Source organism: Coturnix japonica, chromosome 5, assembly GCF_054131305.1.
Source record: "Coturnix japonica strain WE chromosome 5, WE-NBRP24, whole genome shotgun sequence".
Lineage (NCBI taxonomy): Eukaryota > Metazoa > Chordata > Aves > Galliformes > Phasianidae > Coturnix > Coturnix japonica.
This window is the reverse complement of record NC_140667.1, coordinates 26,042,043-26,067,471: the sequence shown is the minus strand read 5'-3', so window position 1 is coordinate 26,067,471 and position 25,429 is coordinate 26,042,043. Positions and strand designations below refer to the sequence as shown.

At 38.3% G+C, this 25,429-nt stretch overlaps 1 protein-coding gene across 4 annotated transcripts; it reads left to right on the top strand.

Moving 5' to 3' along the window:
* The first annotated feature begins 1,600 nt into the window (after nucleotides 1-1,600).
* PSEN1 (presenilin 1) lies at nucleotides 1,601-23,810 on the top strand. 4 transcript variants are annotated; one of them, XM_015864628.3, is made up of 12 exons: nucleotides 1,601-1,664; nucleotides 3,755-3,889; nucleotides 6,134-6,199; nucleotides 8,481-8,737; nucleotides 9,976-10,117; nucleotides 12,710-12,777; nucleotides 13,482-13,702; nucleotides 15,874-15,972; nucleotides 17,243-17,329; nucleotides 18,097-18,270; nucleotides 19,357-19,475; nucleotides 19,752-23,810. In XM_015864628.3, exons 2-12 carry the CDS (start codon nucleotides 3,806-3,808, stop codon nucleotides 19,905-19,907), a joined length of 1,473 nt encoding a protein of 490 aa, XP_015720114.1. In that variant the 5' UTR covers nucleotides 1,601-1,664; nucleotides 3,755-3,805; the 3' UTR covers nucleotides 19,908-23,810. The 4 variants fall into 4 exon arrangements, with proteins under 4 accessions (XP_015720114.1, XP_015720116.1, XP_015720115.1 ...); XM_015864629.2 differs by lacking the exon at nucleotides 1,601-1,664 and adding an exon at nucleotides 5,602-5,726; XM_015864630.3 differs by lacking the exon at nucleotides 6,134-6,199.
* Nucleotides 23,811-25,429: the final 1,619 nt, after the last annotated feature.

Here is a 25,429-nt window from a genome sequence, read left to right as displayed (position 1 = left end):
TGAGGCTTCCATGCTCCAGCTCCCCCTTCCTCCCCTAGTTCTCCAAATTCAAGAAGTTCAGAACTTGCCCTGTTCCTAGGAAGTACAGAGGAGAGGTGAACTTCATGAGTGCTTTTTGTTCTGCTAACACAGCGTTCTATCAATAGTATTTAAACAAGCAAAATACAACAAATGCCCTGTAATGCTACCACGAGACAGATTGCATCAGGCCTTCTTGAGATACTCACATGAGATTTCTAGTTGTGAAACGTCAGCTTATTTTCCTTTACCCTACATTAAAGTTCTATATTTGTCTATTACATTATTTGTGGAATGGATGCAAGCTTGTACACGCTCGAAGGAGACTGAAGGCAGCATCTGCATGAGGAAGATCCAGTACTTAAACTGGAATGTTAACTATCCAGGTAATTGAGATTTGCATCTGTAGTGGGAGGAAGTAGGAATGAGCACTGTATTGGGTACAATGTCATAGAATCATAGAAGAGTTTAGGTTGGAAGGGGCCTTAAAGCCCACCCAGTCCCAACCCCATGCAGTAGGCAGGGCTGCCACCCACCACTATTGCTGCCCAAGGCCTATCTAACCTGACCTTGAGCCCCTCCAGGGTTGGGGCACATATGGCTGCATATGCCACAAAGTATTCCATGATATAAATGAAGTATTACTGGTTGTGTGTAGAGGAAGAGTAGCAGTGTATGGCTAGCAGAGCTGGATGTACATGGCACTGATCTGGGCTTCATTGTGGAGCTGGGCTTTTCCCCTTAACCTGTGCCTGCATTTTGTGAGAGCACCTTTAACTCGGTACTGTTGGGAACATGTGAGTACATGTAATCAAAGCACTGTTTCCATTATAGGGCACTGGATAGAAGTGAAGAAACCACAGATAAATTCATTACTGAGAAAGACCTATTTTTATATTCTTGTTAATTTAAGACTTTTTGTTACAGTGTTTGTGTTTTCATGTAGTCTCCAGTGTTTCTCGCTTAGGGCTTCCTGTCATCTGCACTAAAGTAACAGACACCGCAGGGGTCCAACTGTGGGCCAGAGAAGGACAATAATGTTGTTTAGTTTTCTTTTTATTACCAGTATTTCTCTTAGAAAAGCATTGCATTTTATGCTTTCATTAAGGGAGGTGCCAGGTAAGTATATCAGGAGTTGGTTACGCTTAAAGCTGGAAGCTGTGCCACCAGCGTCACTTCAATATTCTCTACGTTTTCTTTGGCAGGAGCACAGGATTTCATAATGCAAACTTACACCCTGTGCAGCCAGGGTGAGGTGCTGCTGTGGGGCATTTCACCACAGGTCGTGCAAGCGGTGTCAGTAGCGATAGGGAAGCGCCAGGTTGAACGCGGCTGATCCGTGCTGAAGGAAACCAGCCTCGCTCCATGCAGCTCAGCTCCATCCCCATCACCTGGCGCCCTGCAGCTCAGCTCCATCCATCCCCGTCACCTGGCGGCCCCGCCTGCCTACGTTCCCGCCTCCTCGCGCAGCGCTGAGGAGAACGGGCCGCTACCGTCCCGCCGGGACCCACAGGCCGCGCTCCGGCCCCGCCGCCACCGTCGGAAGTGAGGTCGCGGCCCGGGCGGGGCCTGGGCCGGAAGCGAGTGAGGCCGGGTTGCGGGTGCTGAGGAGCCGGTGGCCGATCCCGCGGCGCGGTTCCGGGCAGGTCGGTGCGGGGCCGGGCTGGGGCAGCGCCGGGTGCTCCGCGCTCTGAGGGCGAGCCGGGGCGGAGGGGGGCGGAGGGCCGCACCATCCCGCGGGCCGCTCGAGCCGGAGTGCGGGTAGCGGAGCGGTGCGGGCGGAATGCGAGTACGGAGCCGGGCCGGGGTCGCCCTACGGAGCCCCCGAGGGGGTGGGAGCGGAACGCCAGGGACCGGCCGGGTCGGCGGCACCGGCGCCGGTGTTTGTGAGCGCCCTGCGCCATCCGGCTGGGGCGGGGTCCCGGGCCTCTCCCCGGGCGGGGCGGGTGGGGGGTGCGCCCGCTGAGGCACGGCCGGACTCCGGAGCGCTGCTTTCTCGGCCCGGCTGCGCCGTGCGGCCGGGTCAGGGCGGGCCGGGCCGGGCCGGGCCGGAGCGCTGCGGCGTTGCAGGCACCTGTTGCTGTGTGAGGCTCAGTGTGGGTCAACGGCCGCACCGCGCCCGCTCCGTGATGGCTCTGTACCCTTCTGGCTCGAGAAAAGGCTTTAAAGCCTTCCTGCACGTTGCGGCCCGTTAGTATGGCTGCAAATAATATACAAACGCCAGGATGTATGAGGCAAAAGGGACAAGCAAGTTTTGTTGGTGGTGGTTTTGAGACAGGTGTTTTTTAGTAGTTTATTTAGGAAACAGAAAGTTTTGCTGAGTCTTTTTCAGGTTAAACAGGTAAAAAACGTAATTTGCTTCTGCTTAAACCCAATTTATTTCCAGATTTCATTCATTTGCAGTTAAGTTTCCAGCTTGGGAGCGTTCATTTAGAAAAATAAAATTATCTTTGATGATGTCCTGAAGATGTTTTCAGGGTTCTTGAGCTTTAGAAAGAACTTTCTCTAACAAAGGATGGCTTCTGGGGCCTCTTAGTGCTATTGACCCTCTCCTATTGCTTCTGGCACCACACCCTCCTGCCATCGCTTTTTCTCTGCCCCTTGGAAGCTGGATCCATGTTTGATGGGTTTGAGGTGATTTCTGTTTGGACTGGCCTTTAAGTGGGACTCTGTGAGCATGTTCTTTGTTGTTTTTCTCCCTATTATTATTGGTTTTATCTAGTTCAGGGTTTTAACACAATGCTGTGTAAAAAATCTCATTCCGATAATCCACATTTGGAAGTAAAAACATAAGCATTTGTCGTGGCACTGGCACCGAGGGTTTGCAACAGCAGCGTTTATATTCTGTAGTCTCACTGAAGAATTAGAGCAAAGACTTGGAAAGCAAAAGCAACTCAACGCCTATTTATTTTCATCTAGTCTTACGTTTCATTGCATTTTAAACTAGGCATGCTTTACTTTCAAGTGCAAGTACAGAATAGAAGCATTCTCTGGGTGATTGCTGTATTGCTTTTCCAAATGTTTCGATGTTCCCACTAGACTGCTGAATTGCTGTTGCATTCTAATGGCCCTCCCATGTAATCTGCATCCTTGCAGAGTTTGGCAGCCGTTGTGAACTGGTCTTGTGAGGTGCTCATTTATTTTGTATGTGGAGAAACACCTTCTGCACCTTTGCGCTTATGAAGCTAAACTGAATGTTATGCAGGCAAGTTCCTGAGGCTCAGCTGAAATACTGTTTTTTATGTGGCTTTTGATTGCTTTTTGAGTGCTACAGTAGGAAACGTCTCACATCCAGATTTTAAATAATCGAGTTAAATCAGATTAGATTGTCCTTGCTTGAAATTTACTGATGGTTGAGCTTGGCAGTAATCCAAAAATAAGAACTGGCATCAATTGTACTCTGAGGTGAAAACATGCAAATAATGCTTTGAGCAAGTACACGGTACTTCTCATTTATTGCACAAGATAGAATGGAGAACTGTTTGAATATTTAGTTTGTGGCTGATTGACTTCCGTGGTTGATGAACTAATTTGATAACACCCAGATACTCTTATATTTGTTCTGGAAAATCCCTGTTACAACCTGCCTGAAAAGATGTGCTACAGTTGGGTATCACTGTGAAGAGAGAAGATGGTTATCTTAGGTCTGTGTGTGCTCTAAGAATTGGGCTAAAGAGGGGATGGTGAATTTGGTGAGAAAAGAAAAAAGTTTTCTCACGCATCTTTTTCCTTTCAGCATCAAGTTCCGTTTTGCGTAGAAATAAGTGGTTCCCAGAGGACAGCCTCAATGACAGAACTGTCGGCGCATTTACCCCAGTTCCAGCATGGGCAGCTGACAGAAAACTTCCCTGATAACCACCTCAGCAACACCGTATGTAACAAACGATTTTATCACCTGGTAGCAATTAAATTTGGTGGATTAATCATCAGTGTGGATGAACATACAGTTCAGAACTGTGGAAATGTATTCACTGGGGGTTATTTTCTCTGCCTGACTGTTGTGATTAGCAGTGCTGAAAGAGTTGCTCTGTGAATTTTCTGATGTCCTAAACTCACTTTTATGCACGTATAGTCTTCTCCCAGTTTTAAGTGATTCTGGACCAGACCCTCTAGAAAAATAAAAATATGAGATGGGATGTTCTCATAGCAAACTTTGACTTCCAGGTGGTGAGATGGATTGAGCTCTGGCCCTCATCTGCTCAATTCAGAGGTTTCAGTTATAATAGTTAATTTTAGTGTAAGTAGAGCTTCAGAGCTGAGTTTGCCATTGTTACTGTTGAAGAACTACTCCAGGGCAGAAGGAACAACGCTGTATTGGCTTAATTTGAAATAACTGTCAGTGTATTCTAAGAGTTCTTGAGGGTTGGGCTGGGTAACAACTCAAACCTTTAACTTTGAAATTGTTGCTTTGAAAGACATAATTGTGCAATTATTGCCGACACTGTTGTACAACAGAACCAAATCTTGATCCACTTGGGTGCGGTTTTCAGGCTGGTGGATTTGTCACACTCAGTTCTTTGTTCCTGCTGCAGCTCTTGAGTATCTGTTTTCCTTATGACAGAGAAATACTCTGCAATTAAGTCACTCCTAGCCACGTTTATGGCAGTGATTCAAGGCAGTATTTTGATCTTTGTTCTAATTTCTCTGTGCAGTCCAACAGGTTAAATAGAAACTATTGTGTTTATTTCTCGGAGCAACATTGTGTTATAAACATGTAGAACCCTTAAAAATCCGTGTTGAAATTAAGAAGTTACAATGACTTAAGACCTTGCTGATTGTAGAAACTGTTACTAATATAGGAAAGTGGAAACTGTCCTGTTTCATGGGTTTTGCTCATACTTCAGAGGGAAGGACAGAAGTTTATTTTCATCCTTGACAGGTGGGAGATGAACATTTATTGAGCATTTCTGGCGCAGTGAAAAGGCAGAATTCTGTCATTAGCTCTGTGCTCGCTGTCCTTACAGAATGCTTCTTGCTACTCCTTCCCTGCAGTGGGGACAGATATTTTTATTTACTTCTCACTGCCCAGCTATCCTGATCAATAAGTACAGCCTGTGCTTTCTTTTCTCCATGTTTATTAAGTGTAACTGAAGGCGTGGTTTCAATACTTAGGTGTAGCAGTTTTTCTCCCCTGCATCAATCTGCACTGATTTTGTACATGAGTGCAGCAATTATTTCTTCCCTCAGTATCCCCAGCTCCTGTTGGCCAACAGTCAGTGTGAGAAATGTCCAGGTTAGCACCTGCCATCCCCTTTTAGTTACACATTAGGATTTCAGCCCAGGCTTCAGTGTCTGTCACTGTGTGACACCTTTAAACATAAATGGTGAGTGTGAGAAGTAAAGAACTCTATGCCTACTGTCAGGCAAGAGGATCTGCTACCAATGTATAAATCTAGATTCAAGAAACAAAAATATTTTATCAAATATGCAAGCTTTCTATCTGTTGGTTCAGGGGCATTGATCTGGGTTTGCTATTAACTATTTTCCTGATAGGAAAAAAAGCCGATCATTTGCTTTACATGTTGTTTATTCACCTGAAAGCGCGTAGTTCATAACTCACGTTTGCTTACGGTATTACAACAGGTGTTACTGACCTTTTAGCTTCAGAATTTTCACTTTTAACTATGTCTGAGGAAAGTGAAGAGTCTGTTCCTTTGCTCGCACTTCAGCAGGAGTCCATGGCCTCTGCTCTGTTTAATACCGATCAGGTAGGATATGAGTGCACTTCGTTCTTTTAAGCAGAGGGGCACATGCATGTCATGTTTAGTAACGCTTTAGTTCACTAGACAGAAAGTACAACTTTTCTCTAGTTTGATAAGTGAGAGATTAGCTCAAATAATAACTTACAGTATCTCTTTTAATTCTTCTCAGATTTTTATGGACTATGTTCTAATGTGTGAAGACATTTTGCCATTGTGTCTTTGTTCCTCACTACTGTAGGGAACAGCATGGCACACACTGGTCCAATTTCTTTACTTCTCCTTTGAGTTAAATTCTGCAGATTTTTGGTAGTGGTTTAGTAATGTATAGTCGATCAGGCTTTCCTTTGGCAGTTTTTAAGTTTGCATTGCAAATTGTAGATTTTTATTTTAGTTTCTATGTTTCTGTGCCTAAGACAGGGCTAGGTACTCCCTCACGCAGAACTGCTGTTACCACAGAGAAAGAGCAACGTGTTGTACAGGTATGCAGAAACCTAAATACTAATTCTGCTTTACTTATGAAGTGTTCAAGATCTCTGAACCTCTTCAGTGTAGATGATGACCTGTGGTCATCTTAGGCAGTTTGCGAGTGGTAATCTTAATGTTTGCATGTTGCAGACTGAGAGAAATGGAGCACTTTCACAACAAAAGTGAAAAATGTTAGATTCAAGCTATGATCTTCACAGAAAGAGGTTCAGATGGAGGCAGACTGCTGAACAGTCGAAGCTTCACAACCACTAAATGTTACACTTACTTGTTTTCTCCAGTATTCCTGTTTCTAGCTGTGCTATCTGTAAATAAGGACCTCACACAAAATACCACGTGGTTTATAATGAATCTTTTAATTTAGTAAGAAATAATCTTGAATCTGAAATCTTTTCTAAGGTATGCATTAAGTTAATGATATGGAATTTAATTTAAGGATAAAAGCTGAGTTTAAAAAAATCTGGTTGCCCTGTAATTTTACTTGCTTAATTCAGACAATAATAGTTGGTTTGTTTTCTTATACTCAGTTTCCTCTTTGAAAAATAAAAAAAAAAAGCACATTTTCTTAGAGGACACTACTTGAAGTGCTAAGCTTGATCCTGTGAATACCACACATACACAACAACAACAACTAGACAGGCATTTGGTATGTATTTCTACTGTGCAAAGTTTTGTGGAAGAAGCTTTGTCTTGAATTAGGGAAACTGTAAAGCTTCAACCAGGATTTTTGCTTTGTCAATGTTTGCAATTCAAAGTCCAGGGACTTTTACTCCTTGATCACTTAAGTGTTTTTGAAAGTCACGCTATCAGTTCCTGACTGCATGTTTAACATCATTTATAAGAGTGAAACTGAGACGATTCTGTATGAGGACTCCCCAGAATAGCTGTTACTTTACCAAAAAAGCTTCAGTGAATGCTGTTAGGAACAAGTAATGGAACTTAACCATTGCGTGTTTAAGGAAAATAATTACTTGTATAACAGAGCTTAAATAGAAATGCATTAGGTTGTATTCAGTGCCTTATTCTATGTCTAGACCAATTTTACTTAATTCTATTTTTAAGGCATTGCAATACATACCTCTCTTTAGTTCGTTGTACTTTTTTCATACTGAGCTTTTCTAGTGCAATTACTGACACTGAACTGTTTGTAAAGGAAGTAGTTCTGAAGTTTTAAGATTCGCTTTTTAAGGAACAGTCTTCGTATTACATTTCATTTGTGTCAAGCCTCTTACATGGCAGAAATTGGAACAGTACAGCATCAGCTACAGATGATAACAGATGGGATGGAAAAAAAGGCTAGTCTGTATAAGCTGGTGCGTTTTAGAGTTTTGTTTAGTGTGATGGGTAAACATTAAAAGGTTCTCTGTAGCCCAGAACAGGTGAAATGTAGGTTAGTCTTCTACTTTGTTCTGTGTGCACACAACATGAAATTCTAAATGAACCCTTGTTAAAGAATGCCCTTGATTATTTACTTGTAGACAGTATTTTAACTCTGAATTCCTTACAAGATGAGTTCCTGAATTATGTTTTTGCTTCTGGTTGATCTTTATTCCTCCAAGGATGATGTGGAAAGTCTCTGTCCTTGCGTTTGAACCACAGCACAATCTGGAAGGCGTGGAGGCTCTTTTGTATTTATTGACACAAGGGTGGCAGAATTTCCTCAATGCAAGCAAAGGGATTTGTCAGTAATATCCTTGGGAAAGGAGAAGAATCTGCACTTACTCATTATGCTAAAACTTTCTGATCGAATCTCAGTATAAAGAAATAAGAATTATCTGAGTTCAATCACTGTTTCTATGTTGCTCTTGCTAAGGATGCATGAATGCAATACCTTGCAAAACACATTTTAATATCTTGTAGTTGATGTACTTTAGTGAGAGCTACATAGCAAGGAAAGTATTAATTTTCTTGGGAGTTTCATGGAATAAGGATAATAAATGTTTCTGGCATTTTTACTGGAAGCAGATATAATGAATTATTGTCAGTTGTGAGTAATCTGTTGTCATGTACCTTTGTATCAGCTGTAGTTTGGACAAAAGGATCTGTTTCATTTAGTCCTTCATTTTGAAAAAAAAGATGTTATAGACTATTAGATGCAACCAGAATTACTATCAGCTGCTGTTCTTTTTTTAGTATAAATGTGAAATAATTAGTTACTCTGGTTTAGATCTTGTTTTTGACAGTAAATGTCACCTTACACATTTTCCATCTTTAGCTTTATACATGGGAATGTGATTATGGATAGTTTCTGATAAAACTGTGTTTTATATATTGCAGAATGATAACAGTGAAAGACGCCGCCATGATAATAGTGAGCGCCGAAGAAACGACAATCCTGGGTCTGAGACCAATGGGCAGCCACAGAACAACATTCAGCAAGTGGTGGATCAGGATGAAGAAGAAGACGAGGAGCTGACACTGAAATATGGGGCAAAGCATGTGATTATGTTGTTTGTACCTGTCACACTTTGCATGGTGGTCGTTGTTGCAACCATCAAGTCTGTCAGCTTTTATACGCGCAAGGATGGACAGCTGTATGTATCAGTTTATTCTCTGTCTTTTCAATGGATTCTCTCAGATAATTTTTTTTTAATTTCCATTTCTTCAGGACTGTAATTGCAGCAGTGTGCTTCCTCTTGTCTCCGTTTTCCCTTTCACCAGCCCAAAGATAATTGTATTTTATTACTTCTAGAAATTGAACTCTCCATCATGGATGGACGTTTGTTGGCTGTCTGGTGACCACTCAGGATGATATCTTGGTCCCTATTTTAAAGCTGTGCTCTATGGTATTCATAAAATAAACTCAATCTGTAGCCAGACCCATTTCAGCTGTACTCTGCTAGAATACAAAGCTTTTGGGAAGGAGAAATACTAGTACTCATTTAAGTGAAGTGCCTTACATGCCAAATGCTGGTATGTCTGTAATGTTTGAGAAAGAAATTCAAATACAAGAGGAGGATAATATTCTAAGCTTCACTACTGTTGCAGTTATGGAAACTTTCATGGAAGGTTTCCTGTACATGATAATATTTTTTTTTCAAAATACTTATATTACAAAAAATAATAATAATGTAGCTGAAAGATGGTTTAAGAGAAATGAGGCAAAGGAAGAGCACTGGGCCGGTCAGAACCTGCAGCAAATCAGTCTAAACATTTCCCTGCAAAATCTTTTAGACAAAATTATTCAAAGTTCATTTGGCTTTGAAATGTTTATACACTATAAGAATGTCATAAAATGATAGTGAAAAAGAACTTGGTCTTTTGCTGAAGGAAAGTTGTTAATCAAAAATTATTTTACTTGGGATTTTATTTCTGGTAAGTATTTTATTTTTTTCCTGTCAAGTAATTAAGTGTTGTTTTTCTTCCCAGCTCATTTCTGTAAGAGCTGAGTGCTCATGCACTGTTTTGTTGGAGTCACTGGGAGATATTTCACTGTAAATCCACTAGATGGTGTGCTTATAAAGGTCTAGCTGCACTAATAGTAATGATTCATAGCCTGTGAGTAATTTCATTAAGCAACATGGATTTCTGCTTTTTTCGTTGTCTGTTTTCCAAAGCTGAAAAGCTTTGTGGTAGTAGTCTAAGAATGTAAGAAAGGCAAGTCTTCTAAGGAAGAATACACTATGTTGCCTTTCACATGTTGGCTAAGTAGAAGATACTTGTGCAGCTTTGAATTGAAAGTTTACCGCAATTTCGTTTTGTGTTGGTGCTGTGTATCAGAAACATCTGTGGAGTATACAGTGGTATTTCAATTGACTCCTTGTTGTTGTAGTATCTACACTCCCTTCACAGAAGAGACAGATACCATTGGACAGAGAGCCCTGAATTCAATTCTCAACGCTGCAATCATGATCAGTGTCATCATTGTCATGACCATACTCCTGGTTGTGCTTTACAAATATAGGTGCTACAAGGTGAGTGTAATTTACTTGAGTAAGTGTGTTGGTTTTATTAGTACAGATGAAAAAAAAAGGATGAAAAAACATGAAAAGTTTTCAAGGGTGAGTGAGGAAAAGTAGAAGCAGTGATTTTCAGTGTTTCAAAATTTTGTGGCTTCTCTTTCTTTCACAGAATGAGGAGATAGTGACCCAATTTTAGCACTGCTGAGTTGTTTTATCAGCTAGAATTAGGTTGGGAATTGTTTCTTATTCCTGTTAAACATACTGGAGTCTTGTGCTCAAGAAGTACAAAGTGCAGACGTGAAACTCAAAAGCTGTTGAAGAATTCCGGGACTCTTTAAAGGATTCTCCTCCACCCCAGCCTGCCCTCAGTATACAAGCCTCCCAGGACTGATATGTGCATGGCTGTTCATGTTGCTTGATGTCCTTATAGTAAATGCAAAGACTCAAAGGCTCTTCTGTGAAACACTTCAATCAAATAATGATGTGATCTAGGCAAGTCCAGGCTTAGCATAAATAACCTGAGAGGTGTTAATGGAAATTTGTGGTTGTCTTTTGGTCTTAATGACCAATTTGGCAAAGCTTGGCATAACAGAATTTCCCAGTATGCAATTAATCAGGTTAAGAATTGTAATACTGGCTTTGGGATCCATGCACTGGCATACAACTTTGCTTCAATTTATTCGGTTCCTTAATTACCCCTCACTTCTCTGCTGCTGATCTATCCAGTTTGTTTTTACTAAGCTTTTCATGCTTCTGGCTTCCCTCTTGACCTTAGGAAGCACAGAACATTCTCATTACAAAATATATTATTGTACTTAAAACTTAGTCTGATTAGACAACAGAAGTTTTCTGTGTATTTTATACTAATTAAAATAGACCATTGAATTTGTATAAGTCATTACATTTTTATTTATTTGATTGCTAACAGAGTATTTCTACGCTGCTATATGAGAATGCTGTAAAATTGAGTTACCTGTGCAGTTTTATTTACATGCAGTTCTGTATGTAGAATGTGTTGTGTATTATGAGGAATTTAACTTGTAATGAAGGAATGTTAGGCCTCCAACTGGTTGTGATAATTTGCTTAACTTCAAGGCTTCATCTGAAAACTCCTTTGAAGAAAGGAGCTTTATTGCTGTTTGCATCCTGTGTTTCTCCTCTACATGGAAAGATAAGCATAATACCAGTTAGAGCTCCTAAGTCTAACCAGAAAAAATATCTTCCTCAGTGATTGTATTTGATTAGCTTTAATTTTTAACCCATTTTATTATCTGCATTCTGTGCTGGTCTGCCTAACTATTATCTGGCTGCTGTAATTCTCCACATTCTTCAGTCCTTAGTTTTCTTCAAGTTGTTGCAGGCAGGTGGCTCTGTACCAACAACCAACCAATTCTTTAATTAGAAGACAGTAAAGCCGTTGTGATGTGCTGTTTGCAAAATACTTCATCCTCTTTTCATAACAGCTATTTTTCCAGTGATTTAGAAAATGTGTGTGCACAAATGTGGTGCAAACTAAGAATGAAACATACACCTGTACATAAAATGCCGACCTAAGTCAATTGTGTACCATTTCATTTGTACCATTGACAGTAGTTATGCAAAAGTGTGTAAATGTTTGCTGAACCGTGGCCTTGGAGTTTGATATTTTTAGCATTTTACAGTACTCAAATGAAATGTTCCTGTTGCAGTATTCTCTTAGGTGGTGAGATAATAGAAGAGTTGCAAATAGAGGTCAAGTTAATGAGAGAAATGTCTCAGCTAGTTTTACGCTTTTTTTTTTTTTCCTAATGTTTTCAACTAATTTTATAGAAAAATAAAGTTGCTGTCAGATGAGTAGTTAGATACAAATTGTTAGAAAGCTGGATTCTGTTTCAGATATCTATCAGTCTTCAGTTTCCATGTTCTGTGTACCATTGGGCTCATTGATATTCATTTATAAGTTGCACAATAGTATAGAAGACTATTATTCTTTTTCTTCAGTGCAGAGTCTGAGCTGATATTATTTGCAACTTCAAATCCTTCTGCTTTCCCTCCAATACTAAACAGAACTGTTGTGTTTGTTTTTTTTAGTGGTTGGTTTTGTGTATCTGCTGCTATATCATATTAAGGGATTGTGTGTACAAATAAGTGGTAGAGAATATAGAAATTCTAATATAGTCATCATCAGTGAAATTACAATTCTGGCAGATAAACACTGAATGTTTTCTGTGTTTTATCATTTAATTCTGTAGCTGAATTCTGAAAATGACTCAGAATGAGGGCAAGCATTTTAATAGCTCAAAAATTAATCATTTTTTCCCATTTTTGCTAGTGCGGGATGTTTCTGCTCTGTTAGAATGCTGTTATTATCAAAGTAACCTTAACATACACAGGAAGTAGTTTGCATTGTTTAGAACCTCTGCTGAAACATCACAAAATGATTAACATTAACAAATATAAATTGAGAATTCAATTTTGTGTGTGGGATAAATGTAAAACCAAAGAGAGATCTGAATATCATTTTCCTGCTTTAATCAAAAGGGAAGGTAGCATTAAAAGCATTTTTAAGTAGCTATTAACTTAAAAATACCAAACCTAAAAAAAATTTGGTATGTATTTTTCCAGGTGATCCATGGTTGGCTTATCATTTCTTCTCTTTTGCTGCTTTTCTTCTTTTCTTTCATCTATCTTGGGTAAGTGAACAAAAGCATTATGATGCATTGTTTTTCATGTAGTGTTTTCAAACTAGCCTCTGTATCTTAACAAGAATGATACCAAATAGGCTATTGCTAGTGAAGCAAAATTTTTGGTTTTAATATATAGATTCATAGAGAGATCATGTGCATCTTCAAGTATACTACTCCTGTCCTACTGATCAGTAGGACAGTTACATAACTCATATTAGCTGTTATAATCTTTGATTATTTGATTTCTCATAAGCATATGACTGAAGAGTAGCTCTTTACTTCATGGCTTTTTAAGTAAGAGACAGGTAAGTAAGAATAGATCTGCTTTGTGTGCCTTTAAAGATTCATTATAACCTCAAAAATCCTTATTTTTAAAAAATCATGAGCGTGATCAAAGTGTCTGTTTATTTAGTAATGTCTCTCCTGTCCATTTCTGGTTTGACTGAAAAGTGAATGTGGATGAAAATTTGCAGAAGGGTGAAATAATTTGAATTGAGTAAACACCGTTAAAACTGTCCCCTTTGTGAAGAGTAGTTTCTCATTAAGTTCTAATTGGTGATACTACTTGACATTTGTGTTATTACATTGAGTAGGAAGATAATATATTTTTTAAAAAAAAAGGAAAAGAGAAAAACAAAAAACCCAAAGACTTGTTTCCATTGTTTTAAGCAAATGTAGTCTATAGTCTTTTTTTCCTTTATTTTTTTTAGTGAGGTTTTTAAGACGTATAACGTTGCCATGGACTACATCACAGTGGCACTCATCATCTGGAACTTTGGTGTTGTGGGGATGATTTGTATTCATTGGAAGGGCCCGCTTCGGCTTCAGCAGGCATATCTCATTATGATAAGCGCTCTCATGGCATTGGTGTTCATTAAATATCTTCCTGAATGGACTGCATGGCTTATCCTGGCTGTCATTTCAGTGTACGGTAAGAACTGGGGCAAGCCATTGTAACAGAAACTATGGAAGGAAGGAATTTCTTCTATTTCTTATTTTTTCATTTTCCATTTGTCTGACTAGGCCTTAAGAAAGAACTGGGGGGGGGGGCAGAGGCAGGCAGGGAGGCAGGGAAAAGATCATCCAAACTAGTGGGTAAGGTGATTACAGACTACAGAAATAAAGTCATTATCTAAACTAAGATAAGTCCCCTGCAGCTAACGGCTTTGTGTGACTGTGTGATGCCATCTTCCTTCATGTCTTCTGAACTTTGTAAATCCTTTGGAGAGGAAGAGAGGTTAGAATTTTAAGTAATTCAAGAAACGAGGAGATAAGAGACCTATGTTGTCATATTGTTCATTTCTGTGAAAGTGGAGAGGTTTTCTGTTTCCCATTTTATCCAGAATCCTTGGAAACGATTGTATGTTCAGTATTTAGGAGTTTCTATTTTAAATGTAGCCCTGTGTAAGTGTAGATCTGCCCAGCCTACAAGTAACTCATGTTTACAGAGACAGGAACCACTCTGTGATCCATATCTAATAAAATGAAGAATCAAGGAAGAATTTGAGGCAGTTTTCATTGTTCAAAGTCATTTTACTTACAGGAGGAGATATTTTACTGTTTTCATGATTTAAAAGGAAAAAGAAAATTAATTTGAATTATTGAAGATTAAGCTTTTTCAGAGTGGAGACTGGAAATAGAGATACCTTGATGTAGTTTTTTTCATAAATCTTTAGAGGGCACTGGATACTGGAAAAAAGCTGCTTTGTTTTTTTTTCTCACAACATGTGCTTTGAATACTTCACAGTTTTTTCTTCCTGCAAAGCTTTATAATCCTATTTTTTCTTTTTCACATTTGCACTTCTTTCCTTTTTTAAATGGAAATAATTAAGTGATCATTTCTAATCCATAAAAATTGTATATTTACCTGTTGGCTTAAAATTTCTTTTAGCATTAGGCTGGGGTTGACAAAGAACTTTAGTAATAGAAAGCAAACCCGGGTATTTCAGAGATGTTAACTGAATCAGAGTTTTTGAGAATTATTTGCTTTCAACTTGCAAATCAACATAGATACACAGCAGTGTTTGCAGTTAGGTGAGAAATGTCATATTTTATAATTAATTCATATATCACAATCATATGGAAAATAGATTTTAAACCAGAGAACATTAGTAAACTGTTCGTTTGATACCCTTAGTGTAAGATTTCTCTAAACCTCTGATTAAAGTGATGAAGTTGGAATGGCTGTTGTATGCTTCCTTAAAGTTGGTAAACTATCTTGACTTTTGCAGAGAAAGCTTTCGATAATCAAAACATAAGCAGCACATAAATAATAGTTTTGAGCATTACCTAAGATTTCTGAAGCCAATATTGTAAAGTTTTATGTTCTTAGAAACTTAAATACTTGCTCTTTCTTTCACTGACTTTATCTGTAAACTCTGGGGAAGCAATGGAAGTTCCATGATAAGGTGTTTTTAAATTTGTCCCAAATAACATTTCACTGTTTTGTGGTCTGCTAAAGCAATGGCTTCAGAAACAAACAAACAAACAAAAAACAAGAAACAAATGAAAAAAAAAACCCTCAGGCATGTTGAACGTATCCAAGCTCATGGGGAACTGCAAGTGATGGAACATCAAACTAAATGTCTGTAGTATTGCTTCTGGGTTTCTGTTAGCCACAAAACTACTTAGTACTTAAGAGAAAGATCAACTACTTAAAAAAAACGTCAGCATACCTAGAGGACATGAACATGACCAACTAAACTAATCTATCACTTTAAGTTTTACATGGTGATCTTTGTCTAGCTGGTCTCCATGCATTACATGTGTGCAAGAGAAGAAACTAGGAGCATGTTCTTACATTTGTAGCATGTTGCCATGCAGCTAGGGAGGGTGAAGCAAATGAAAATGGAATAGGGGCCTGAAAAATCACAGTGGCCTGCAGTGACGTATGTATGCTTAGACAGTCTTGCAAGTGTCAGTTCAAGGCAAAAAATTAACTTTCTGTGAGGTGCTGACTTCACTGACCGCCTCTCTCAGAAGTCGATGTTCATGGTGGCATTTTACTTTATTGCCAGTCTCTGTAATTGTTATACTTCAAAACAAAACACTTCTTAAAAGTATGTCTGCATTGATATTAGTTGTGTTTACTCTTCCTTCCAGATTTGGTTGCTGTCTTATGTCCTAAAGGTCCTCTTCGTATGTTAGTTGAAACAGCTCAGGAGAGGAATGAAACACTCTTCCCAGCACTTATTTACTCCTGTAAGTATATATAGGTCATTCCAAAAGTAATACCTCATCTTGATTTTCGTGGAGACTACAACAGTTAAAAAAGCACAATAGTACTATTTGATGGAGTAAATAGCTGCAAAAATTGTTTTTCAGTGTAGTCACTACCATTAGCTATGCATTTTCACTAGCGACAAACAAGAGCCTGTATGCCATGCTTGGAAAAGTGTGGTTTTTTTTTTTTTTTTTTTTTTTTCACCAGAAGGAATGACCTGCTGCTGCTATCACTAGTGCTGAAATGCACCACTCACTGCCTCATTGTGCTCACATCCACTGTTTGGTCTCCGTAAATGTTCAGCAAGTGTCAGTGAATGTCAATGAGTGCAATTATTTCTGCATGGAGGAATTCACTGATACACCTTTGCTTCATATGTACTTCCATGTCAGATGCCATGTAGTCAGACAGTCCCTCTGCTACCTTCTGTCACACCAACAAAACGTATTGGAATTGGTGGGAATGTTCAACCTCATATAATTACTTATGTTCCATGTTTCTAGTTAGAATCACACGGATAATAATGAAATGGGTTAATCATAAATCATTCTCCTGGTGCTGAAAAAAAGTCTGTGTTGTGATGCAGGAAATATGTGGTGTGGTAACCTCCACACTGGCTACTTAGGGGACAAGAATACAGTGGAGAAAGGGGAAGGGACTTTATCTTTCACTCTTACTATGTTTTACTGATAGTACTCATACTTAACATGTTTTTCTATTTTGTGGGAGTAAAGGATAATGCTGAGAAACAGCATATAAAATATGCTTGGTATATAAAATGTGCCACTGAAGCATTACAGCATTTATTTATTTCAAGATTGGAGAATTCTTTGTGGTTGGAGGGAACAGAGAACAATTAACATTGTAGAGGCAGCTTCTGATTTCAAGTTACCTTTGTAGTCTTTGTAGAACTTTGCACTTGCAATTGGAAGAGCCAGTTAATGGAAAAAAAGTAAAGCAGTCATTGATTCATACTTTCAGAGTGGACCTCATATATAGACATAATGCTGCCATTTTTTTTCAGCATTTAGTGAGAATAAATCTTGTGTTCATCAAATTCTGCAAATGCATGTTGTAGCTGGTACTGGCTGTATTCCAGATATTACTGTGATTTATTGAGAGTAGAATTGCCTCATGAAAAAGATAGTTATACCAAAATAGTAGAAAAAATAATGGGTGGATGCCAACACCAGCTCAAAATTGCATGCATTACGAGATATCATTAACTGTACTGTTTGTTTTTAATAGCAACAATGGTGTGGCTAGTGAACATGGCTGAGGAAGATCCAGAAGGCCAACGGAAAGCTTCTAAAAACTCCACTTATGATAAACAAGGTGAGTTTTTCTCTGACAAGTTTTTATAGTTGTCATTTTGTATGTGTTTATGGATATGTGGTTTTTAGCTTTCTAAGTGTTTTGACTATTGTAAAAGAGTGGAAAAGCAGAAGCCTTATTAGGAATGATGAATAAACTAAGACTGAAAGAATTCTCAGGTATTGTACAATGACTGTTCTTAACGCTCATTATTCTGGAACACAGGACATTGGTGATGATACAGCTCTCAGTATGCAACTATTTACTGAGCTCAATTGATTGTCAAATTGGTTAATCGAGCATATGCTAACTTATATGTATATTGGTATGAAACAGAAATGCCATGCAATTAGTGTTTAAAAACAGAACTTGTTTACTCAAATATCTCAGAGAATTTCTGAGTTTGATATGTAGTATGTAATTTTCAGTAATGTTTTCTGTTTTACTGGAAAATTAAACTGTGAGTTCTGTACTGGCTAGAGTATTTTGATCATTGAATTAGGTCACCACAGGACTTCCAGTCTGTTATATCAAAGTACTAGAACTTGGGTGCAGCTTTTAGATAGAGCAACTGCAGAGTGCATGTTGACTCCATAGTGTTTAAAAGTGTTTAAAATCATGAGAATCTCTTGTAATGGTGTGTTCTAATATTAGATGTTGCTAAATCTTATGAAATATCTTTTTTCCCATTACTCTTCTATGATGTTTTATGTGGAGAGAGCATTATGAGTTACAAGATGCATTTTTTTAAAAAAAACAACAATTTGCAATGCTTTTCTTCCTTTAAGCTCCAGCAAACCAGCCTCAGAATGAAGATGCTGAAGCAGATGACGGTGGCTTTAGCCAGGAGTGGCAGCAACAAAGAGACAATAGGATAGGACCCATTGAATCAACACCTGAATCACGAGCTGCTGTTCAGGCTCTACCTAGTAACTCTCAAACCAGTGAAGACCCTGAAGAACGTGAGTATGGAGTACTGTTTCTGAAAGACTTAGTCTGAAGCTAGTTAATTTTATTCATTGTGACTGCACTGAGACGATATGCTGTGAGCTAATAGCAGGCTGAAGAGCTCTTCTTGCTTATAGTCAGTATGGTCGTGCTTTGTAGAAATAACATGTTTTTGCTGCAGAAGTGAGGTATATTGGCCAAACTGATCTTCCATGCTGTACACAGATTGAAAACTTCAACAGCATAATCTGTGAAGTTGCTTTTCGACATTATATGCTCCATTGTATTAGCTTCTGTCTCTCTCACGCAATGTTCTGCCATGAATCACCTCTTTTGGATTTTAGACCCTGTAAATACTGTCCTTAACTTTTTGAACTTTAAGATTAATTACAACTTTAATCTGCTCTGGACAAAGCAGTGTTTAAAAACCTGATTGGGGAACGGAATGAATTCAGATCGCAATGCACTTGATTATTTCCTCCATCAATCTGCTGAGGTGCAGTATCTTTGGAGTACAAGTGGTATCAATACTCAGATATCTGTTTGAGCAGACTCGTGATTTTCAGTTTGAATTTAAGCTAGTATTAGAAGTGCAGATATCTGAATAAATAAGGGCCTGTGTGCCTAATGAGTGGCTCTTCTCAGGTGGTAATGCCATATTTAGTAGGTGCACCTGTTTTCTGTGATTCATAGGCCAAGTAAAAACAGCTGGTGAACTAATGTTTGACCTCACTGGCTTAATAACTTGGACTAAAAGCTCAGAAACTGAAGTGACATTCAGGAAATTATCATTCTTTTATTTACAGATGTAATTGAATATTTTGCTTCCAGAGTTGTTTATATGGTGGCAATTACAATTTAAAAATAAAACACATTAACTCATCTTGGACTAAATGTGTCCTCTTTTTGGCTTTGGTAGGCTCTGCAATTATACACAAGTGCTTTGTAGAACTACTTACAAAAAAAAAAGCTCTTTTTAGTAAATCTTATTGATACTTACTGTAAATGTCTTATTCCATGACAATTACAGATACTTGATATTAGAACACTGTTTGATACCTAATTCTGCCATATATTCACTTATATATTCACTTTTGCAGGAGGAGTAAAGCTAGGTTTAGGAGACTTCATTTTCTACAGTGTCCTGGTTGGCAAAGCCTCTGCAACAGCAAGCGGGGATTGGAATACAACTTTAGCATGTTTTGTAGCCATATTAATTGTAAGTATGACGTAGCAAGATAGTAATGATAGTTTCTTATTCCCATCAGGGATGAAGTCATAACTGTTATTTTTTTTTCAGTTGGAATTTGTTTATTTGATGACTTGACTGCAAACTAATGAGGAGTTCAGCTGTGATTTGCATTGACTGTACATCTGTCGCTTAGACCTTTTAGTTTAGGAAGTTATGAAATTTGATTGTATGTCTGTGAGATTTTGCATGTCAGAGTTCCCTAATCTCTCTCTATTTTTTTTTATTTTTATTTTTTCTCCTCAGGGTCTGTGCCTTACACTTCTGCTTCTTGCCATCTTTAAGAAGGCCTTACCAGCTCTTCCAATCTCCATTACTTTTGGGCTAGTTTTTTACTTTGCTACAGATAACTTGGTGCAGCCCTTTATGGACCAGCTAGCATTCCATCAGTTTTATATCTAGCACGCTTGTTGCTGATATTTTATGTATATTTGTATTTGTAGCAAATCTGGGAGGAGGAGAAACATCTTTCCCTCAGTTCTCAAGTGAAACTGAAGTTTAATACTCAAGATTCTAAGCCTGAATCATTACAACTTCCTCCAGTTTTTTGTTATTTTTCTGAGACAAGTGCTGCTTTGGGCACCACGTGAATTTTCCTGTGCAAAAGTGGTTTCTTCCTGATGACCGGTCTAAACCGGGTGTTGTTATATCAGAGGTAATCTGATATACATATCTCTGGCAAGGACCACCTGTGTGTAAATGGCTAATGCTTCCACCAGCAATGTGATATCTACCACAGGCTGATTTTTTTCAAAGCATTAAGGGTGCTCAGGACTTCCTTCCTGTTGACAGAGGAAGCTGACAAATCGCCTGGAACTTGTCCCTGTAAGCCAACAGTGATTCTTTGACAGCTGATTCTGACTCTGCTTTGTGTAAGGGGAGAAGAACTTAGTAGCAATTCAACAAAAGAAGAAAATACTGTTGCGTTCTAAGAGTGCTCCACCAGTTCATAGCCCCTGTGCCCAGATGTGCTTGGTTTAGTACATTTGAACTTTTTTTTTCCTCCCACACTGGAAGTGGAGCCTATTCTGGGTTTTCTTTGTATTCTCAAGCATGGAGTGCATCTTCTGTACACCTGCTTCAGTTTATGTAGCTATTTGAACTTGGACTGAATTATATGGCAGAAGGGTTCACAAAATTGGATGTAAGATTCTTAAAAGTTGGTAAAATACACTGAAAGGCAATTTTAGGATTTATTGTTTGTGCTCTTGCGAATAATTTTGCTAGATCACCACTTCAACCTCTGTTCTTGAGAGTAGCCACTAACAGCATAGACTGGATTGTTGTTATACGTTTGTTCTATTGAGATTTTCATGAAATAAGTAGATGTTCACAACAGTTCCAGATGGAGCTGAGCTTACCAGATCTAGAGGCCAAAGTGCTATCAAAAACACTTGTAATGTTTCGCTAAAATTTTTAAAAAAACATGTGCTTTATAGTTCTCTTGACCTGAATGTTGGTCATTCAACCATCTGAGACCAAGATTGAACAGGGAAATTTTTTTTCCTGAGGATACTTAAGTTACTTGAGACGTTATTTAATGTTATGAAGGAAGAAAATCTGTGGCCCTCTTCAATTTAATTACCTCTCCTGTGTGGAAAAGAAGATTGGACAAATGAAAGATGACTCAAAATCACTGGAAAGAAGATAGAAGATTTTGAACATCTTACAAGAAAAAGAATTGAATCTAACCTTCAAACTTCTAAATTCTATTTTGTTCTTCATTTGAAAGAACTCATGCATAATTGCTTGGAGATGAGATCTGTATGAAATGAATTGTTTTGTTTTTTACTTTTTGGATACTCTTGATGGTCATTCTGTTTTACTTGCATTGTGATACTGGAGTCCTTGCCAGGTAGGACAACTGCTAAAATCCCGACACAAACTCTTTTTGCCCCTTTTGCTTGGGGCTTTGTGTCAGTGCCTATAGATTCAAAGGATTGAAATACCACAGATGCTCACCAACCATTGCCCAAGTAAGGGAAGAAGGACAATGATGTATAAATCTACTTTAAAACCAAGAAAGATTTACTTTCTTTGATCATCTTTGAAAATATTTGTCTTTTTCAGTATGAGTTGCTAACTGCAGTGTTAGCATAAAATGTATTGTCTTGTCTAAAGTACTTTTATTCATCTCATTTGTGTGCTGATTCATCTTGGATAGCATTAATAAAATAACAATATGAAAATTCCTTACATTGACTTTTCAAGGCAAACTTGCTTGTGTTTTCTAGCTTAAGTCATTTTCCATATTTTGCTGAAACGAAGCCTATCTTAAAACAGGCTTTTTTTCACTTGGAAGAATCAGAAAGGCTTTTTATGTGATTGTAACTTGCTCTCTTCCTGAGCATTATATCTAAGAAAATTTCCCTTGTGTATTTTATTGGGGATCCTAACTATTGCTTTATTGTACAGAAATGGTTTGCTAAGAGTTAGCACTGTTAGCATCTGTTTGCATATCTGAGCCAAGTCTCAGTTAAGAGTTGTTATTGAAAATCAACAGTCATCCTTATTATTTGTTTTTACTGTTTTAAATATATACCGTTGGAGTATTTACTCCATTAAGAGATGCTTTAGAATCCATAGAAATACACAGAAGCCTTTCCACATACTTGAATGGATTTTAGATGTACAACCTGAGGAAGAGTGATAGTTGTTTAATGCAAAGAATCTTCAAACACTAAATTCCAGTCTTACTGTTCCTAGAGCTGTTTCTGCTATTCCAAATTCTTAATTTCTGAGCTGGTCTGGTGTTACAGTGTTGGAGACTATAAAATACATAGTAACAGAAGCTGTTGTTCAAGTTTATGAGTTTGAATCTCAGATTCAGAAGGGAAATCTGATTTTCAAGCCTAGACCAATATATATGTTACGATACATGGCTTATTACTGAGCCTTATATGCATTTTCAAAAAAGAAATGTCAAAAACTATTTGAAATTTTCTGGATTTGTCCCCTTATGCTGAAGCATGGTACACTGTGTTCCAAATGAGATTTGAAACTAAAGATGATCTTAGAACTTGAGTCCATAAGGTGCAGTTAAGAAGTGTTTGTTCACATTTGAGTTGTTTGAGTTGTTAGTGTGAAAGTTGTATCACTTTTCTCTCCTTTGTCTTCATGCACCGATCTAATTTGGAATTGTGAGCCATTTTAACTTGGTTGGCTTGGCTTAACTGAAAGAGTTCTGATATTTAGTCTGCATTTTTGAAAGAGTTGTTTGCTATTATTAAATTAGTTGGGTAATTACAGCACATTGGACTGTAGCTCTGAAAGACCTACTGTTTAACCCCAGTAGCTAGATGCATCTATTTTGTGCTCCAGGCAGACTAACTAGTAACTGCTGTGACTTCTTTCAGTAGTGGTACTTTGAAACTGATTATCTTGATAGTTTTCTCTCCCCCTTCAGCTTAAATTAGTGATTAGTCTCCTTGCAAAGCTACTGCAAATAAATACATGAAAAAACATAGCACTAGCAAATTACAGATTTGCCTAAAAACAGCCACTTTCATTTCTCTTTTTAGCATTGAGGATTTAATCTGGAGCAAAAAGATGAGAGATCCCCAGGAACTGTTATAGCAAAGGTGTATGATGCTGTTATATCTATGGATGGCTATTAATATGACTCCCAAATTCATGAGATGTATGTGAGGTGAGTCTGGAAGGTACACTTGTATATTGCAACACATTCAGAACAGTTCTTGACTGAACAGATAATTATAATGACTTTAAGCCAAATATTCAAGGGCTGTGCTTTACTGAAAATGGCACATCTCCTAAGTGTGCAACATAGATTCTGGCTCTGTAAGGCATAGGAGACTGGTGCTTCTTGGATATGTAGATATGTATCTGTACTTGTATGCACCCTGGACCTGTAGATAACAACTGTTCTGCCATTACTACAGTGAAGAGTTAAATATGCTGGTACAGTGAACTTTGGGTGGACGGTACTGTATGAAGAATATTCTGAAAATGCTTTATTTAAAAAAAAAAAAAAAAGTATTACTTTCGTCAATTATGCTATTCATATGAGTATAATAGACTGTGGAACATGTCTGCACTGTGATTAAATCTTGGTGGTAACTTGGTCATTGGAAATGCTGAAACATGAACTAGAACGGAGTTCTTTTACACTCAAAGCATTTGCTGTTTTCATTTTTACAAACACTGGTTTATACATAATCTGAATTGAATGTGAATGTTTTTTAAACACCTTTCTGGTTCTTAATAAGATACATTTTTGATAGATTACTGCAAAAATTTCCTGTATTTGTTTAATTATTAAAATAAAAACTGCATGGATCCTGACTATCTTGTATTTTAAAGCCATATTTGAATGCTGTTAGAGACCTAACACAGTAGCTATTTAATTAGTAAGATTCTTGTTTTAGTACACAGTTGTAGCTTATTTATTTTCCAGTAGAATAGCTTCTTAAAACTGATTTCAGTAGAAATACTTTGTTCTAAATTATGTCTTTCAAGTTGAACAGTTGATCAAAACCTGTTGCAAAAGCAACTGCCAGCTATGTTTAAGGCACTGTAAAAGCTACATGAGGTTGTATCCAAACACTGCCTTTCACAATGAAGTTCACTGTTACCTAGGAAAAAATATGTGGGTTGTTCACATAAAAAGCTTCATGAACTGTATTGTCATTTTGGTTCTGACTTCATGTAGCTGTGATAGGAAAAGGTCCTGTACATTGCAAGCTTTTTTAGTTTTGTTTTGGAGAAGCAGTTGCTACAATGTTTTTCCTAGTGGGCTGTCTGCTGTTGAAGATGTTTCTTTAGGGGATTACCTTGTCTCTGCATGGAATGTTGGTATGGAAGACCATAAGACAAATTCATTCTGACATACAGAAAATCAAGCACAGGCAGTAGGAGGCCTGCATGGAAAAGCAACTCATAACTTGAACTCAGACATAAAAAGGATGTGTATAGGAGGTGAAAGCAGAGGCAGATGACCCAGGAGGAGAACAGAACTGCTGTCTGATCTTGTAGGAATAGGATTAAGAAAATCAAGGCAAATTGAGGTGAGTATGGGAAGAACTCAAAAGGGCAACAAGCAACGATTCTCCAACTGTTTAACAGCAAAAGGAAGACTTGGAAAAAAAAAAAAAAAAAAAAAAAAAAAAAGATACATACCAACATGAATGGGGCTGGGGAATTTGTGACAAATGATGTGGAGACAGCCATATTGGTGCCTTATTTTCTTCAGTCTATATTGTTAAGACTGGCCATAAAGAATCCCGTGCCTCTGAGACCAGAGCAGTTACCTGGAAGAAGGTGGTGGAGGAGGACCAGGTGACTAAAGACTTGACAGGTTGCACACATGAATGCTGAGGAATCTGGCTAGTGTCACTGCAAGATCATTTTCAGTTGTCTTTGAATTAGCTTGACTACTGGAGACAGTTCCTGAAGAGTGGAAGGCAGCAAATATATCTCATATCTTCAACAAGAGCAAGAAGGAACATTTAGGGAGCTACAGACCAGTCTGCACCTGAGGAGGAGTAATCCCTGGCATTGGTACCTGCTAGGGAATGGCCAGCTGGAAAACAGCTTGGAGGGAGGGACCTTATAAGCTAACAATGCACCCTTATGGCAAAGGAAGCTAATGGTGTTCTGGGGGTGGCTCTGTGAGGACGTGTGTCAACAGGTCAGTGGAGTTGATTTTTCCTGTCTGCACTGCACTGGTTAGGCCAAATCTAGTGCAGTGTGTCCAGTACAAGGAAGACTTAATGGAGGAAATCCAATGCAAGGCCACAAAAGTGGTTAAGGGAACTGAATATCTTTAATATAAAGAGAGCCTGAATGCTGGAACTGTTTTGTCCAGAGAAGAGAAGGCTCAGGAAGATCTTACTGGTACATATGAACTCCTGATGCGAGGGAATGAAGACAAGAGAGTGAGACTTCTCAATAGCACTCACAGA

Bases quoted from the DNA above. Each gene is read 5' to 3' on its own strand.
- PSEN1 (XM_015864628.3), top strand. From the start codon at position 3,806: ATGACAGAACTGTCGGCGCATTTACCCCAGTTCCAGCATGGGCAGCTG. The intron at 8,738-9,975 runs GTATGTATCAGT...TTGTTGTTGTAG, and splicing joins ACGCGCAAGGATGGACAGCT to TATCTACACTCCCTTCACAG. The intron at 13,703-15,873 runs GTAAGAACTGGG...TCTTCCTTCCAG, and splicing joins GGCTGTCATTTCAGTGTACG to ATTTGGTTGCTGTCTTATGT.